The 18,062-nt window shown below is 35.5% G+C and overlaps 1 protein-coding gene across 14 annotated transcripts in view; it reads left to right on the top strand.

Moving 5' to 3' along the window:
• The window catches only part of ATP2C1 (ATPase secretory pathway Ca2+ transporting 1), a 100,292-nt gene extending 83,460 nt beyond the window's left edge, over positions 1-16,832 (top strand). For all 14 annotated transcript variants that reach the window (XM_058184168.1, XM_058184170.1, XM_058184172.1 and 11 more), the window contains 9 exons: positions 2,958-3,055; positions 4,383-4,433; positions 5,459-5,625; positions 8,252-8,320; positions 11,384-11,500; positions 12,036-12,183; positions 13,918-14,013; positions 14,488-14,629; positions 15,967-16,832. In XM_058184168.1, coding sequence (XP_058040151.1) covers positions 2,958-3,055; positions 4,383-4,433; positions 5,459-5,625; positions 8,252-8,320; positions 11,384-11,500; positions 12,036-12,183; positions 13,918-14,013; positions 14,488-14,629; positions 15,967-16,100 — 1,022 coding nt within the window. In that variant the 3' untranslated portion in view covers positions 16,101-16,832. The remainder of the gene's footprint in view (positions 1-2,957; positions 3,056-4,382; positions 4,434-5,458; positions 5,626-8,251; positions 8,321-11,383; positions 11,501-12,035; positions 12,184-13,917; positions 14,014-14,487; positions 14,630-15,966) is intronic.
• The last annotated feature ends 1,230 nt before the right edge of the window (positions 16,833-18,062 follow it).

Below are 18,062 nucleotides of genomic sequence, written 5' to 3'. Positions count from 1 at the left end.
GTTGAATGATAAATTAACATTTAGAACATTAAAATACTTTTAAACAAAACAATTCATTTCTCTTTAATTCATCCATATCTCCTTTTTTGTCTTCATGTATTAATCTGTCTGCCTTATTTATGGCCGAGGTCACCAACCTTTCGGACCTCAGGGACCACTAAATTCATAATTTTAAATCCTGCGGACCACTAATATGAATTTTTAAAAAAGATAAATAGTATTTAGTGCAATATTAAAATGCAAATAATTTTTCTACGGACCACCAAAATTTTCTTGCGGACCACCAGTCTTTGTTATTGCTTGGGCAATATCAACTCAGCTTCTCTTTTCCCTGTTGAATCTGTCCTTTGAAATATTAACTATGTAGAATACTTTAGCTGACCCTCCCATTTTTCATTTTTAATAGAGTTCTTTGAAAACATTAAAATTTTATTCCAGATATCCATTGTAAAGAGGAACACTGTATAACACAACACAATCATCACAATATATTGCTAAATGTCTAGAAAGATTCAGAAAATATGCATGCTGTGTGGAAACATTTCCAGGTTTATTTGGACTACAACTGGAGACACAATTAAATCTCATTGACTTCACTGAGTTTTATGCATACCTTACAAAAACTGCATTCTTTCTTCCAGATTTGCACACTATCCAGTCATAATATGATTTGATTTTGACTCTCTGTGTTCTGTAAATTCAGCCATTTGTGCTTTACACATTAAATCACAATTTAGAAATAACCGCTGGATGTCACACGACATACTGCATTTAAAAAAAACTTATAGTTTGTGCATACTATCATATCCTACATCCAATCATGTTCTGTATTTTAAGTTTTTAGGCTCACTATATTGCTTACAGAGCACTATGGGGGAGATAACACAATCCAATTGTAAGTCAAAATCAAGCAACTTACATTACAGCCACAGATAAGTGAGCAAACTCTTTGGATTAGGTCTGTTCCATATTTTTAAACTGGATGAAACCAGGAATCGTGTGTAAACATCCAACCGGAAGGAAGATAGAGTGCATGAGGCTGAGAAAGAAACATAAAAAATGCGCCCTCCCGCAGCCTGTTTTTGACCGCCAGACTGCTGTAGGAAGCTGTGGGGGCCAAAAACAGCCCAGAAATGGTCCCCTGTGACCCATTTTCAGCTGCCAGACTCCTGTAGGAGGCCATGGGGCCCACAAATGGGCCCCAAACCCCTTTTTGGTTGCCAGACTACTGTAGAGACAACAGAGGTACTGTGGGGCGGTTCTTTTTTTATTTCCAGGCCAGCCCCATGGGCCAGATTTAAGGACCCCACGGGCCAGATCTGGCTCGTGGACCTTGAATTTGACACCCCTGTTCTAGACAATTTATTTTTAATCACAGAAATTCTCCTAATAATACTTGTACTTTCTTCCAGTTTTAAACTTCATTTCATGTCTTAACATAATTATTTTGAAATAACATAATTCATATTTATTATAGTGACACCAGAAATTTTACTTTTTTCTCATTCTTAAAACCCATTTCATTTGTCCGTTCTGTTAGATTTTCTATTCTTATATAATTTATAAATTATATAATTGTCTATTAATCTTGAAATAATGCATCTTCACATGAGAGGATATTTTTAATTAATTTCCGTCTTTAAATTAGTTTCAGGAAGCCTTCATATTTATAATCTTCCCCTAAACAACTCTTAAATCACCCTTTGTTGTATATTCTGAAAAAATAAAGATTTTACAAAGCTGAAAATAATGTTCTTTCTTTTTTAAGGAATTGAAAGGAAAGTTGCCCAGTGGTTGGTAGACTTGTAGTTCTGAAAGTTTTTCAAGCTTAGAAAAGCAGTCTAAAAAGTAAAATTCCAAAGTGTTTAAATGGAACTCTATAAAAGGCTGCATTTCTTTCTCAGAATACAATGGAACCCGTGATTCCCAGCTGATCACAAACAGCCGCAAAATTGTCAATTTTTGTCATTAAAATCTGATGTTTAGAGTATACATGGGCAGTCTCCAGATCACACACTATTCCAGAGAGAATTTTGGAAGTTTGCATTTTTGGCTGTAATATCCAGCGGTGAAATCCCGTAGGACTGGCAATGGGAGGCTCTGCCCACCCGCCGGGATGTCATTACATCATTACATCCCATTTTTGACCCTCTGCGCATGTGCAGAATGTTCTGCACATGCGCAGAAGAGGTGCGCATGCTCACATTCCCAAACCGGTAGTTAAGGTAAGTGCATTTCACCATTGGTAATATCCCACATTCATAGAACAGAGAAAAGTGTGGATGTTGGTTTGCCTTGCTGTACTGAAATTAGCTCAACGTATCTGGAATAGTAGATGAGTTTATAGGCGCCTAATTCATAAGAATGATTGTCCTTCCTATTACACATTTCTTTTATCTTGTACCAGTAAGAGTTTAAGGACCACCTTTAGTTCGTTTGTCTCAGATTCTGTTATTGAAAGTTACTAAGAAGAAACTATTTTTTAATATTTCTGAAGCTACAAGACAGTTAGGATATAGACCTACTTGAACCTGTTTCTTAAACGACCAATCAATTGTACAAGCAGGAGGAATTTCCATGATAACTTCTTTAATAATTTAATTTTATACTTGCAAAGTGAAATATTATATTTTATTATTGTCTTTTGTCCTACTACAAGAATACGTGCATTTGCTAGTATTATTTCAAAAGACAATGTGGAACTATAAATATTTCTTAAACTCTTTTCTAACGATATACTGAAAGGAAATTTCTCTGTGTGTGTATGTGTGTGCACGCGCAAATACACATAGATAGTACACCTACACATGTTAGTATATAGTAGAATGTGTATTTTCAATGTCTTTACACATATGACTAGATAACAAATGATTACTGAGAATTTAGCAATTCCACTGAATCCAAGTCCATTGGGTCCTTTAGTTGCTAAGTAATTTTATTTTGTTTCCTTTTTCTAGCCAGTCGGTTGGGATTGTATTCTAAAAGTTCTCAATCAATCTCGGGTGAAGAAGTGGATGCATTGGATATACAGCAACTTTCACAAATAGCACCTAAGGTTAATTATAAATGGAGGGGAAATGATCTTACAGGATAGTTAATTTTGAGTTTGTTCAGAAGTCGATTTCAGTGCTTTACAATTTAAGTAAAGCTATATATTAGTTATGCTTATGCATATTAATGTATTACTTAACTAATTAAAAAGCTAAACAATAATTTTCTCACTTACAGCTTCTGATTTTTGTTAGTTATGAAACAAATAAATATAGTTTTATGTTCTCTTTCAACATTTGTTTCAGTAATGTAACACAATATTCTTTAAAATCACATTTGACAAAATTGTGCAAATGTAAAATATTCTCTCTTTACCCAGAGGACCCTGTTAATTTTTTATCTTGATGAATATTTTTTTATATTTCAGTAAGAATGATTTAAGAGGGTTTTTTGTTTTTGTTTTTTGACTGACATAATGCATCCCATGCAATGGGTGTCAAACTCAATTTCATTGAGGGATGCATTAGGGTTGTGGTTGACCTGGGCAGGGGTTGCCAGCTGGGTGGGCATGGCCAGCTTGACACCACTCTCCAAACTGCTGGCATGTTTCCTCTTTGCACTGGGTAGACCATGCCGAAGCCACGCTGGCCCTATGTTTCCTCTTGGGTAGACCAGGCCGAAGTGATGCTGGCCTGATATTTCCTTTTTGCATTAGGTAGATCAGGGCAAAGCGATGCAGGTAGACTGGGGCCAAAGAGAAGCAGGCCGGCTCCTTACATTTTCCAGGATGGGCCTGTGGGCAAGATCCGATCACATCTCAGGCTGGATCCGGCCCACAGGCCTTGAATTTGACACCCCCTGCCCTACAACAACTATTGTTCCATATCATTTCACAGAAAGAAAGTGGTTATGACCTTCCTCTGTTTATTTCTTTATACTCGTATGGATGTAAATGCTATTACTATATAATTTTTGTAAATATTTATAAACTCAATTTATGTGAGACTGCTCTTTTCCCAGAAAGTCCTTTAGGGTAATGTATACAGGAACTCTTAACTCAGAAAAATTTCTTATTGTATGGAATTATTTATATTTCCTACTGAGAGCATTGTATTTCCTTAAAATGAAAATAGTATCATTATAGATTTTGGGACATTTAACAAATTTTTTCCCCACTGGAATCATTTTAGGAGATGTCAGAATGAGAGAGACTAGGTAGGCCATATGAATGTAGTTCATATATAGAGAAAAAGAAATAGAATATTTAGAACTGGAAAAAATACGTCTTCTGTTTTCCACTGAGTTGTCTTCTTGTTTGCAGGTCTCCCTAGGCAAGAGTTGTAAAGCCTAACTTTTACAATAGTTAAAATCTTAATGTTTCCACCTCTTAGGTAGCAGTCTTCTACAGAGCCAGCCCCAGACATAAATTAAAAATTGTTAAGGTATGTATCTACTTTCAAAACAAGCATTCTTTAGTTCAAAAACAACCAGCTGAAATTCTTTAGAGCTGTTGAAGAGAATGCTGCTATTTAGGTTTAAAGGGCAATATTAAAAATAGCCTGGGATAATTAAAATTAAAATGTTTTCTTTAAAACATTGATTTAAGCTAATCAGTATTTATATAATTAATTTCAAAAAACAAAATTAAATAACTTTTAATAAAATACATTTATCTCATACTAGACAACCCATTCTTTGTTGGGTTATTGTTTCAGATATATTTCTTTATCTAAACAGAGAAACAGAATGATCGTAGTCAGGCAAAATAATCAGGAGCAACTTTTGCCTTCCCCAATGAGTTTCCCGGTGGGAAGTTTGCAGGAAGCATCAAAAATCTTCCCTTTTCCTTCTCCTTCCCCTTCCATTTCCCCTTCCCCTCCCCTCCTGTTACCTCTCCTCTCCTTTGCTTTCTCGCAGGAAAGTGGTTGCTGCCAGATGACCTTCCCTGCTGTTTTCCTCATTGCTGACATTCTCTGCCAGCTTCTCAATGCAAAGGCTTTGCTAGTGGGAAAGTGGCAGGGAGGGTTTGCAATAACAATCAACTTTACAGTTCCTTCTGGCTTCTCCATTGACTTTTGGGAAGTTGTCAGGGAGCACTGGAAATAAGAAACATGCTACTGACTAACATGTAATGAAGTGGTAGAAATCCAGTGTTGTAGAATGGCCGTAATTTCCCCAAATTTCATTCCCACAGGAATCATGGGTCCCAGCATTCTATAAGTTAGTCCATTTAAGGTGCCCTGGTTTAATAATACTTTCCACATTAACCCAGTTGATTTGGCTGAGTTGATGTTACAAGCAAAAAGGCACAAGAGTTTTACTAGTATATAGATGTGTATAGTAGAGAGAGTTCATGAAATATGCATCTTCATAAAAGGAGGTAGGCAGTGTTTAAATGCGTATGTTCATTATAAAATCTTAGATTAGTAAAATATTTGACATAATTGGAATGTTTTTTTTCTCTTAGTCACTTCAAAATAATGGTGAAGTAGTTGCTATGACAGGAGATGGAGTTAATGATGCGGTAGCACTAAAAGCTGCAGATATTGGAGTTGCAATGGGGCAGACCGGCACTGATGTTTGTAAAGAAGCAGCTGATATGATCCTGGTGGATGATGACTTTCAAACAATAATGTACGTTTGAATTATAGGGTCATTCTGTATGCAACATAATAATTTTATTATTTGTATGGTGTCATTTGTGTAGAAGTAATTGGCATTCCATCGAATAATCCTACTCAAAGAGGCGTGGTGGCTAAGTGGCTTAATCATGCTGGAGATGGTCTCTGCTCTAGCAGTTCAAGTTCTAGTTCTGCATGCCAGGGTGAATTCCCACCATTTGCCTCGGCTTCTTTCCATTAGCAGTTCCCAATGCAAGTAGATAAACGAGCACCACTTTGGTGGAGAGATGAGTTGGTGCTCTGTGCAGGCAGTAGCTTCCTACCTTCCCATTGTGGCACCTATTTGTAAGGCAGCTCTGAGGGAAGGAGAGGGTTTGGATGACACTGCTGTGTCTTTCTGGTGCAAAGCTAGCTTGTCCTCTTCTGGTGCACCATAGCAAGCATGCAAATGTGTACTTGACGAACCTAGTAAATAGGAAGCAAAGCTACTACTTTGCAATAGCATTGCACTCTACTGACTAATGTAACAATGCCTAATAATAATAATCCTAATCCTATTCAAAATCATCAAGTCATCAAGTACAAGGCCCAAAAGAAAAATGATTTATCTCTAATTATAGAACAAGAAGAAAAAATAATGGATAAAATAAAGTTTTTCAGTGTATTAGGTCTGAAAAGATTAATTTTTAACATTCTCTGTTCTATTTTACAGATAAATTATATTGCTATAATAATATATATTCCAATAAACCAATAAAAATTCATGGTTGAGAAATACAAAGTGAAATGTCACTTTATTTCTGTAATTTTAAGTTCTTTCATTTGAACAAAAGTTCATTCTTTTAAAAAATTAAATGTATTTAAATATATTTACATCATATTGGGAACAAATATCAATATAGGGCCATCTATAGCTTCGATATTTATGTTTTTTTGATAATAAAACCTGCGTTCCTGAAACACTGTTAAAAAACTGAAATAATAGTGACTTTTATCACATCATGGGGAAATAGCTATCATTGCTGCTAAAATGAAAAATCTAGTGCCACCTTTTTAGACTAACACAATGTATTAAAAGGCATTTAAAGCTATTTTAAGTTACAGTTTATTTCATTAGATGCATTGAATGGCTCAACTGATACAGGATTTAAATTGGGATGATTGCACAGTAAATTCCTTGTCAATTAACAATTGTGTTAAAAAGCCATTGTGTTTGTTGAGACTTTCTGTGATAGGCTGAAATCTTTTGGTGTGTGTTCAGCAAACTTGCTCAATTGTGCTGGAAAATTTTATTTATTTCATAATAACTACTTTGTGATCTGTACTGAATGCTCTGGGAAGTTAAAAATCCTCTGATACTAAGTGTCCTGGTCTTGAGTCCTGATATCAAACTTGTGTCAATTAATTTATTTTGTGCAAGGTGTAGCCTATTTGTCCTGTATAGAATGAAAGGAGCATTGCTGGTAGAAAATAGGATCTCTCACAAAATATGAAAACGATTTGAAAATACTTTTAATGTAGTGAATAAAGTTGGGGGGCTATCATGAAGTTATTGGTGTAAATGTGGAGGCAAATGTGAGAGTTTGTTGCTGAGGTCACTTTATAATGGGCCTACAACCCATTTTGTATGGGCCTTCCATACAAAAAATGGAAGAATATGCTATATAATGCTGGCAGACCCATGCTTATGCTGTGAGTTATTACCAGGTGCAAACTAAAGACTTCAAATTTAAAATTTCCATCTTGGCATCATTATTCTGTTGCTTGTTTCTTGTGAGAATTTGCTTCAGGTTGGTTGGTTATCTGCTTACAAGTATGAACCTATCACCTAGTCCTTCAGAAAGTGCACTGTCATTATCTAGTTTTGGTTGTAACTTAATTGAGAGACCTAAATTGTGAACTATAGATGACAGACAGTGGTGCTTTGATGTTTGATTTTGTTGATCTGTCTTTTAATAGGTAATTCATTCCTTGGAATCAGTTTGGCTTAATTGATTTGACTTGATTTCATTGGGTGGATACATTAACCTACTGAATGTTTAATGGATTAATTTAAAAAAATACTCTTACTGGATTAATCCCTTACTGGATTAATCCAGTATCAAGTACAGTTGTAGCATAGAGTTTGGTTCTGAACAAATATGATATTGGTTTCTTGGTTTAAGCTAAAAAAGCATGTAAATATGCATGGCAGTCTGTAGCCTTCCTATATTATATTTATATTGTAACCTTTTATTATACAAGTAAAGGCTAAGGTTGATGAGGGGGCTGAAATTGTTGAAGTCTTGATGTATTTGAATGAGAAATTATTTTTCTGGGTCCAGATAATGAAAAGGTCATGAATGAATCTCAGAAAAAGCAGGCAAAGTGTTATGCCTTTTAATAAAATTTGTTAATTATATACAGTGTTACCACATTCGTTCAGATTTTGATTACTTTTATATACAGAAGCTAAAAGAGACCAAATTAATTTTTTTAAGTTCTTAGATAACACTGAATATAAAGTAATTTTTTTTAAAAAAAATTATTTGAACACATTAAAACATAAGACAGCATTGAGTTTTCAGGATGATGTCCAATTCTTTACTTTTTCACTATTCATTTTCTTTAAGCCTTTTATCTTTCTTTTTGTATTTCAGGTTTGCTATTGAAGAGGGTAAAGGAATTTATAATAATATTAAAAATTTTGTTAGATTTCAACTTAGCACGTAAGTTTGAAAACACAGTGTCAGATATTTCTTATTATAAATTTTGATTTTTTTTTACAGGATCATTTACATAGATGTTGGCATAACTAGTTTTGAAATAAATTGAATTTATTGCTTCTCATGCAGGCTTTTTGCTCTTTAGCCCTAACTGCAATATTTCCTAATAATGATTCTAAGTAATAAAATTCACTGTCATATCTGCAGCTCAAATCTGTATATAAGTTATTCACATAAGATTTTGAACCAAGTATTTGTACAGACAAAACTTAATTTTGGCAGCCTATATTTAAACTGCATGAATAATCAGATATAAATTATGTATTTTTATTAATAAATGTTGGATTTATAATACATATGCAGTAGATTTTTCAGCTTTTAATTGTAGAGTTGGATAGTTTTGTCTATCTGATAAGGTACATATTTTCCCCACATTGTAGCAGACGGGCTCAATAGGAACAGGGCTTATAAGGCCCTCTGAAAGTACTTTCACTTCTGTATAAGAATGGTTGGTCTTATTACATGATAACTGCTTGATATGAAACTTAATAAACTCAGATGTTTTCATAATCAAAGCTCTTTTTACATCCTATTGCTTAAGCAATGTTCTTAAGATGATAGAAAACAGTAAATCTACAGATATTTTGTTTGAGGTAGATATAATACCTTGAAGACTTAACATTTATTTTGTGATATTTATTTTTTATTTTTTATTTATTTATTATTAAATTTTTATACCGCCCTTCTCCCGAAGGACTCAGGGCGGTGTACAGCCAAAATAAAACAAAATATATACAATTTAAAACAACATTTAAAAAGAGCAAATTTTAAAGGCTGATTATTAAAATTTAAATTTAAAAATTTAAAAATATTAAGAATACCCAATTAAAATTCATCACTAATTATGCCAGTCCCGCTTTAATGAATAAATATGTTTTGAGCTCACGACGGAAGGTCCGAAGATCAGGCACTTGACGCAGGCCAGGGGGAAGTTCGTTCCAGAGCGTCACTGCCCCTACAGAGAAGGCCCTACTCCTGGGGGCCGCCAGCCGACACTGTTTGGCGGACGGCACCCTGAGGAGACCTTCTCTGTGAGAGCGTACGGGTCGGTGGGAGGCAAAGGGTAACAGCAGGCGGTCTCGTAAGTACCCGGGTCCTAAGCCATGGAGCGCTTTAAAGATAGTTACCAAAATCTTGAAGCACACCCGAAAGACCACAGGAAGCCAGTGCAAGCTACGGAGCAGCAATGTCACGTGGGAGCCACGAGCGGCTCCCGTTACTACTCACGCAGCCGCATTCTGGACTAACTGGAGCCTCCGGGTGCACCTCAAGGGCAGCCCCATGTAGAGAGCATTGCAATAATCCAGCCTAGACGTAACCAGAGCGTGAGTGACCGTGCATAAGGCATCCCGGTCAAGGAAGGGACGCAACTGGCGAACCAAGCAAACTTGGTAAAAGGCCCTCCTGGCGACGGCCGCCAGGTGTTCATCAAAAGACAGCCGTCCATCCAGGAGGACGCCCAAGTTGTTCATCCATCTGATATACGAAAGATTTTGCTACAGTAGATGTATTAATTTGAAATTACAATAGATTTCTAGCTTGTTTTTGCAGCTCTATAACAATATTACTCTCTGAGTACTAATTGATCTTTTATGTAAAAAGGAGCAGTATTCTATTTATAACAAATTGCTCCTGCTAGATGATTTATTAATTATAGGTACTAAATGAAACCTCAGAATTCAGAGAATGGAAAAAACCACTACCATCATATCTGTCTTGAAACTTACTATGATACTGACTAATATCTATGATGCCTCTCATTCCCTCTGCTGCATAGGCTTTATTTGTTTTAGTTCTGAAATAGGCAGGTGTGCATATGAGAAAAAGCACAGTACTATTCACACTTGATGATAAGCCTTAAAGAAAGCAGAAAATGGGTGTATGTTGGAAAATAATTTAGTAAACTGCTGTGAGTCAACTGTTGGTATCTTTCTTAAATGCTATCAAAAAAGTTTCTGAAGAATCATCAGGGGGAGGGGCAGCAAAAATAATGAAAGTCCCAATTACAGAAAGGAGAAAAGTGAATGAACTCAAGAAGAGGCTGTGATGCAATGCAAATCTGAATAGACTCAGAAAATAAAATATTGATTCATGCTTCAAGACAACTGACATCACCATCATGTTTTTTCTTTCGTCTTTTCTTATTACTGTCTTCCGTTTGCATTTTGGAGTTTTATTTATTATGAGCCTGAGGACACATATTTAATTACACTGATTTTTGTAAAGGAGCATATATAGTGTTTTTTTTTACTAAAGGGCAAAGATAAACATGTTATCAATGTAGTAATTATTAAGATTAAAAATACACCAAACATTTTGCATTTTGACAGTATTTCATAGGTTTCACAAAGAAACCAGGAACTTTTTAAATAACTTTTTTAAAAAGTTGGCTATAATTTTCATAGACTAGAAAAGAGTCAAGTAATATGTTACAGCTTTCAAACATCCTTTTGAAATTATATAACATTGTTTCTCAACTTCGGCAACTTCCAGATATATTTCACAGGAAGAATTTCACAGGAAGTAGGTGAAAGTCTATGCATTTTAGGAGAGGTTGTCAAGGTTGGAAAACACTGTGTATTTTATAATGTATCAAAATGCTTTGGGAGAGATTCTCTAAGCATATCCAAGTTTGGAATTGCCTTCAAATTTGATTTCAAACACGTAAACTAAATGTTCCTTGATTTCTTATAAACATGAAAAAGTCCAGTTTATTTCAGTTGTTACAAAATGCATATTCTTATCAAGTAGACAAAACCATCATTGGCTCTATTTCAGTAGCAGAGGATACTGTAAATTCTGAATTGCTGAATGCGAAAGCTATAATTTATATTGCCCAAAATAACACCCCTACTTATGTGATCTGCTTTAAAGCAATTGGATTTTTATTGTGTATGTACATTTATTTGCTATTCATTTATATTATATTTTTCTGTTCTACATTCTCCCTCATCTTCCCTTTTTTTGGTTATACTGACAGCTGTTTAAAATAACTTTTTTCAACAGGAGTATAGCTGCATTGACATTAATCTCATTGGCCACATTAATGAACTTTCCTAATCCTCTCAATGCTATGCAGATCTTATGGATCAACATTATCATGGATGGACCTCCAGCTCAAAGGTATTTTGTTAATATATCAGGGTTGCATAACTAAAGCTAATGCATTTTTAAAGATGTCTTATATAATTTGCAGTCTATAGTTGAACTTTTTACAATTCCCTGCATTCAAAAGGCAGTTATAACAAATTTTTGGTTTAGCTGTCAAGACAGCACTTGAAAATAGTTGCATTAAATATTTATTTCTGCATCATTTTCAAAAGACTGCTTTTTAATATCACAAGTAGAGTGCAGGACATTTGAAGGAAATTATTAAATTACTAATGGTTAGATGGCTTTTAAGAAATATTGACATGGTGAGATTGCATAGGTAATAAATTTTGCAGGTAGCATCAGATAAAGTTAATTGGATTAAAGCCAGAATAGTCACATTCACATTTAATTGATTCCAGTAACTAATCTAGTCTGGATTCAGGCTATTTTGATAAGGTGATTGACAAATATACAACTAAAGTTTATATCAAATTTAATATTAATTGATTTATGTGATATTAATAAAGTAAACTTTTATAAAATTATTTGCTTTCTTAATTTTTAGTCTTGGTGTTGAGCCTGTAGATAAAGATGTTATCCGAAAACCTCCACGAAATGTTAAGGACAGCATTTTGACCAAAAATCTGATTAGTAAAATTCTAGTTTCATCTATAATTATTGTATGTGGAACACTATTTGTCTTCTGGAGAGAGGTAGGAACCATCTGTTTGTAATGCTAACATTTATTTGCAATATTGTTTATATGACAGGAAATACAAATATAAAAATAGATAGGCTATGACTGAGATCTAAAATACCATATAATATGTTCTGTGCTATAGATTCAGGATGTTTGAACAACAGCCTTAAATGTCCATGTCATATTTCTAAGGGAAGAAATATTTTCAAAATTAGTATTGAAATAATATGGGATTGTATCATACAAAAAATATAAATACATACAAAAAATATTAACTTCTGAAAAAGGAACGTCAAGCAGCTCTTCGAATAACAACAATCACATTTGAATGCCAGCTAGTACATTTGATAGTTAAATTTTCCTAAAGTTCTTTTTTAACTAAAGACAGATTTTTGTTAAAAAAAGGATATGGCCTGAGAAAGACCAGCATGCAGTTTTTTGAGATTTGATAGATTCATAGCTTATTTTTTTAAATTACATGATGTTGAAAGAAATAGCTATCATGTATTATAACAACACAAAACAAAATTCTACACTCTGTAGATGTTTGGGTTTCAGTCTAAGAATAGGTAAAAGAAAATGTGGGGAAAATAGAAATTAAAAAAATGGGGAATTAGTCAAACATATATGGAATACTTTGTTGATTTATAAAGCAAATTCTGAATTGTTAGCTATACTAACAGATGCAGTGATGATGCTGACAATGCTAGAAGCTCTAAGGGTGTGAATGGGAAGGATCTGTCAAGACAGAGTGGCTATTTTGACACACACACATACTACAATCAGATGAATCTTTGACTCTAGATAGAGTAGCACCGTGATGCTGAACCTATGGCATGCGTGCCACAGGTGGCACCCATAGCCATAGGAGTGGGCATGCGAGCTCAGCTCTGCCTTCTGGGCCCACCAGAAGTAGGGAAACAGACTGTTTCCTGCCTCTGGAGAGCCTGGGGGGGTGGGGAAGGCCCATTTTTCTCTCTCACCTAGCTCCAGAGCCTCTCTGAGTCTGGGGTGGGCGAAAATGGCCTTCCTCCCCCCCACCAGAGGCCAGAAACGGACTGTTTGCCAATTTCTGGTTGGACAGGAAGTGACTTTTTTTTGTTGTCCTTAGCCTCCAGAGCCTCTCTAGGAGTCTCTGGAGGCTGGGAACTGCAAAAAAGTCAATGTCGGTCCAATCAAAAGTTGGCAAATGTGCCATTCCTGGCCTCCGGAGAGCCTCTAGGGGGGTGGAAGGCCATTTTCACCCTCCCCAGACTCAGGGCTCTGGAGCCACGTGAGAGAGAAAAACGGGCCTACCAGGCCATTGTGTGCTGGCAGTGGGGGGGGGGTCGTGTATGCATGCGCAGGGGCGTGGCACATAGAATTATGAGTGTGGGCATGTCCATGAACCCCCCCTCCCCCTCCTGGCACATAATGGCAAAAAGGTTAGCCCTCACTAGAGTAGCACTTTATGGACTGAGCAGGTGCATAATTTAGGATAAAAGGCTGAAAATCAGTATTGTTCTTGTAACAGAGCTGCACAAAGCACTTGAAGTAAATGGATATAATTATCATCATCATCACAATATTATTAATGTTAGTTATTACTAGTAGTATTAGCTCCCAAATCAGTCGTGGGAAATCCCCAAAGTTAAATATTTTTTATGATGCTATTATCTCAAATCTTGAGGAAAAGTTACATTCAAAATGTTTTCATAAACTATTATTGAACTTTATAAATTAAGATTTTTCTTTTATTTTTTGGCAGCTACGAGACAATGTAATAACACCCAGAGATACAACAATGACTTTCACTTGCTTTGTATTTTTTGATATGTTTAATGCATTGAGTTCTAGATCTCAGGTATGTGTTCATCTGATATTTTTTTATTTGCATTTATATCCCGCCCTTCTCCGAAGACTCAGGGCGGCTTACACTATGTCAAGCAATAGTCTTCATCCATTTGTATATTATATACAAAGTCAACAACAATCTGGGTCCTCATTTTACCTACCTTTTAAAGGAAGGAAGGCTGAGTCAACCTTGGGCCTGGTGGGGCTTGAATCTGCAGTAATTGCAAGCAGCTGCTGTTAATAACAGACTGTCTTAGCAGTCTGAGCCACTCAAGGACCCTTGTTCAGAACAATTTGAAAATTTTATATAATATTTTTGGAAAAACTTAAGATACATAAATCATCACTAGTATGTTTAAGACCATAGTTAGCTCACATTTCTATGGAGTTTATAGAAAATGTTTTGTTATATTTAGTGTATTAAGAATTTTGCTTTCAATTAACTATGGAATATATAACTGGAATTTCTTTTTTTAACTTCCAGACTAAATCAGTGTTTGAGATTGGACTTTGCAGCAACAAGATGTTCTGTTATGCAGTTCTTGGATCTATAATGGGTCAGCTGCTGGTAATCTATTCCCCTCCACTTCAGAAAGTTTTTCAGACAGAAAGTCTAAGCATAACGGGTAAGGAAGCATAGCCAAGTTTTTTTCTCGGAATGAATTTTTTTAGTTTTGATGTATTGTATTAGTAAGGCATTCGAACATGTATAAAACTGTATATAAAGCATCATATTTTGTATTAGAATCTTGTTGTCCTTTTAAATTATATTTTCCTGTTTCTCTCTTACTGTTTGTTCCCTGAAATTATTTCTTCCTCTTCCTTCTTGCACATTTAGCATTACATGAATTAAAAGTGAGGGAAAAGCTTTATCTTCTTTCTTCATGTCGCAGTTTTTCTTTTACCATTTGTAGGAAGATTGCCTACTAAAAAATGGCAAATTATGATTTATTTCGAACTAGGATCTGAGGGATAGGAGTGAATAAAGCATGCATACTGAGGACTCTTGCATGTTCACAAATGGGAAACCAGGAGGTTATTATGTCCCTTCTATTCTTTGGACTGTTCAGCAATATGAGCTTGTGGTAATTCATTAAAATTAGCTTGCTCTGAGAACAGCATTGGTCTATTCCTCTGACCAACTTCTGTTATTAGACTCAGGACATAGAGATTTTTTTGGGAAACTGTTGAATTGATCAGTTATCCAAAACAATTTAATGTACATTAAAAATAATTTTGAATTTTTCAATAGTCCTAAAGAAAAAATTGTAACTCCTTCCAGGTTAAAATTAAAAACCCAATCTTACATCAATCCTTTTAGTTATTTAAAAAGTTGTTGTTGTTAATTGCGAAGTCGTGTCCGACCCATCGCGACCTCATGGACAACATTCCTCCAGGCTTTCCTGTCCTCTACCATCCTCTGGAGTCCATTTAAATTCATGCCTACTGCTTCAGTGACTCCATCCAGCCACCTCGTTCTCTGTTGTCCCGTTCTTCTTTTGTCCTCAATCTTTCCCAGCATTAGGCTCTTCTCCAGTGAGTCCTTCTTTCTCATTATGTGGCCAAAGTATTTCAGTTTCATCTTCAGGATCTGGCCTTCTAAAGAGCAGTCAGGGTTAATCCCCTCTAGAACTGACTTGTTTGTTCGCCTTGCAGTCCAAGGGACTCGCAGGAGTCTTCTGCAGTACCAGAGTTCAAAGGCCTCAATTCTTTGGCGCTCAGCCTTTCTTATGGTCCAACCTTCACAGCCATACATTGCAACTGGGAAAACCATAGCTTTAACTATACGCACTTTTGTTGGCAGGGTGATGTCTCTGCTTTTTAGTACGCTGTCTAGATTAGCCATAGCTTTCCTCCCCAGGAGCAAGCGTCTTTTAATTTCTTGGCAATTTAAACAATAGGCAAACTATAACTTCTTTTTTGTAACTGTGAATTGAAAAGCCATGTTTTCATTTATTTTTAGATTTGCAGTTTCTTCTGGGCCTTACCTCTTCCGTGTGTATAATATCAGAGATCATAAAGAAGGTTGAAAAAAGCAGGGAGAAGACTCAGAAGCATGGTAGATCACAACACTTGGGATCGTTTCTCGACGTATGATGCACATTGCATTCTTTGCGTAACTAGAAACTGCTGTTTATGTACAAGGGAGAAATAATAGAAAGGGCTTTTGATAAACCCTTTTCCCTGAAGGATAATGAACTTTGGTTAAATTAAAGACTGTTTAATTCTAAACTTCCAGGTAGGGAGTAATAAATTATGCAACTTTGGTAAAAAAAAATTCATCAAAGGTAATTTTACTTTCCAGATTGATGGAACTTTGTAATATGAGAAAGACTACTATAAAAAGAAACCTATGTCAAGAGTTTGGCACAGCTTTTTTTGTTAAGAGAAGTATGTCTATAGAAATATAAATTAGATGAAATAAGTTTTATGGTGAAGGTGATGGGATTTGATTATGGAAATATTTGAGGCATTCCATTTATCTAGATCAGGGGTGTCAAACTTGTGGCATTACATGACATGTTGGGACTTTCCCCCTCCTTCACTCAACCAGGCATGGGCATGGCCAGCTTGTGATGCATCTGGCCCGTAGGCTGGAAGTTTGACAGCCCTGGTCTAGATTGAATTATCTAGACTGAATTACAAGAGTGCCATTTTTCAGATCCTGTGTTTATTTCCATTATTCTGCATTGTGTACCATGGGTTTTCCTTTTTGTATCCTGATCCTTTTTGCACAGGATGTAACTGTCAGATCACTGTCTTTTCTTTCTTTTTGTGATTGAAAAGTCTATATTGCAATTTTCAAGTAAATGTTTGCTTTTCTTAAAATATGTGATTGTATTTTATATAGAACTGGATCACAAAATTGTTTTTCACTTCCACGGTAATCTAAATGTTTTATTTAATCAAAGTTACTAACCCATGTTTTTCAATTGTCCCCCTACTCTCCTATCTTTCAAATTAAAGATTTGTAGGCGAAAAGTCTATCCATTCCACATTCTATTCTCACAGCATCCAATCAAATATCTTGGAGGCCCAAATATAGGACACATACACCATAGCATACTCACATCAATGTTTGTACTCAGAGATACACTTCTTTTGATCACGGAGATAGATTTATTATCTGACTTTACAGAGACACAGTAAAGGACTATTAATATAAACTTGAAGGGAAAATGCAAGAGGGTTACATAAACAGCAGCTTAGCCCCAAGAGAAGAAAGTGAACAAGCAATTTAGGATTACCTTACTTTGATTTTTTTATGTATAAAAAGGAGAGAAATTCTGTCTATGGCACAAATTTGTTATTTTATCTTGCAAGTAGAGTTCTACTACTGCTTGTGTAGTTTGTTTCCTGATTAACCTTGAATGGCTGATAGAAACCAGTACATTTTTTTTATTCAGCAGAAGAATTTTAAACCACAAAAGTCTTTCCTGCATGTCAGAGTTTTTTGATACTCAAGATTTCTGATCTTTTTTTTAAAGCCTTTAAAAAGCAGACTTCTGTATTTTTTCATTTTTTAATCCAGTGGTAGTCAACGTGGTCCCTATCGCCCACTAGTGCTAATAATTCTAATGCTAATAATTCTAATTACTAATGCTAATAATTCATAGCATTATTTAAAAACATTTTCATTAGGTTTTCATAAAATTCCCCGTGACAATTTAAATTTCTGAAAATATACTATTTGTGTCGCCTGCGCATAAGTTTAGTTCATGTTACATAAGTGAAACTAAATGGCGCTATAGTGCGACCGCAAACAAAGAGCCTTGTCCCAGAATAGCTCACGCAACTCCCCCCGGCTGTAACAGACAAGCAGAGGTGGTAGCTGCCCCCCCCCCAAAACCCAATCCACGATGCGTGAGAGGCATGTGCAGACAATGATATACGGAGCAGGGTCTTTTGTTTGCAGTTGCATTGGTCAGTACGCAGTTAGATTTGTGAGAGTGAGCACGAACCGGTGGGCGGTTAGAAAATTTTACTACTAAGAGATACAAAAGTGGGCGGTAGGTATAAAAAGGTTGACTACCCCTGTTTTAATCTATGAAATTCGGA

This window comes from Ahaetulla prasina, chromosome 4, assembly GCF_028640845.1.
Source record: "Ahaetulla prasina isolate Xishuangbanna chromosome 4, ASM2864084v1, whole genome shotgun sequence".
Classification (NCBI taxonomy): domain Eukaryota; kingdom Metazoa; phylum Chordata; class Lepidosauria; order Squamata; family Colubridae; genus Ahaetulla; species Ahaetulla prasina.
This window is presented reverse-complemented; position numbering and strand designations above follow the sequence as displayed.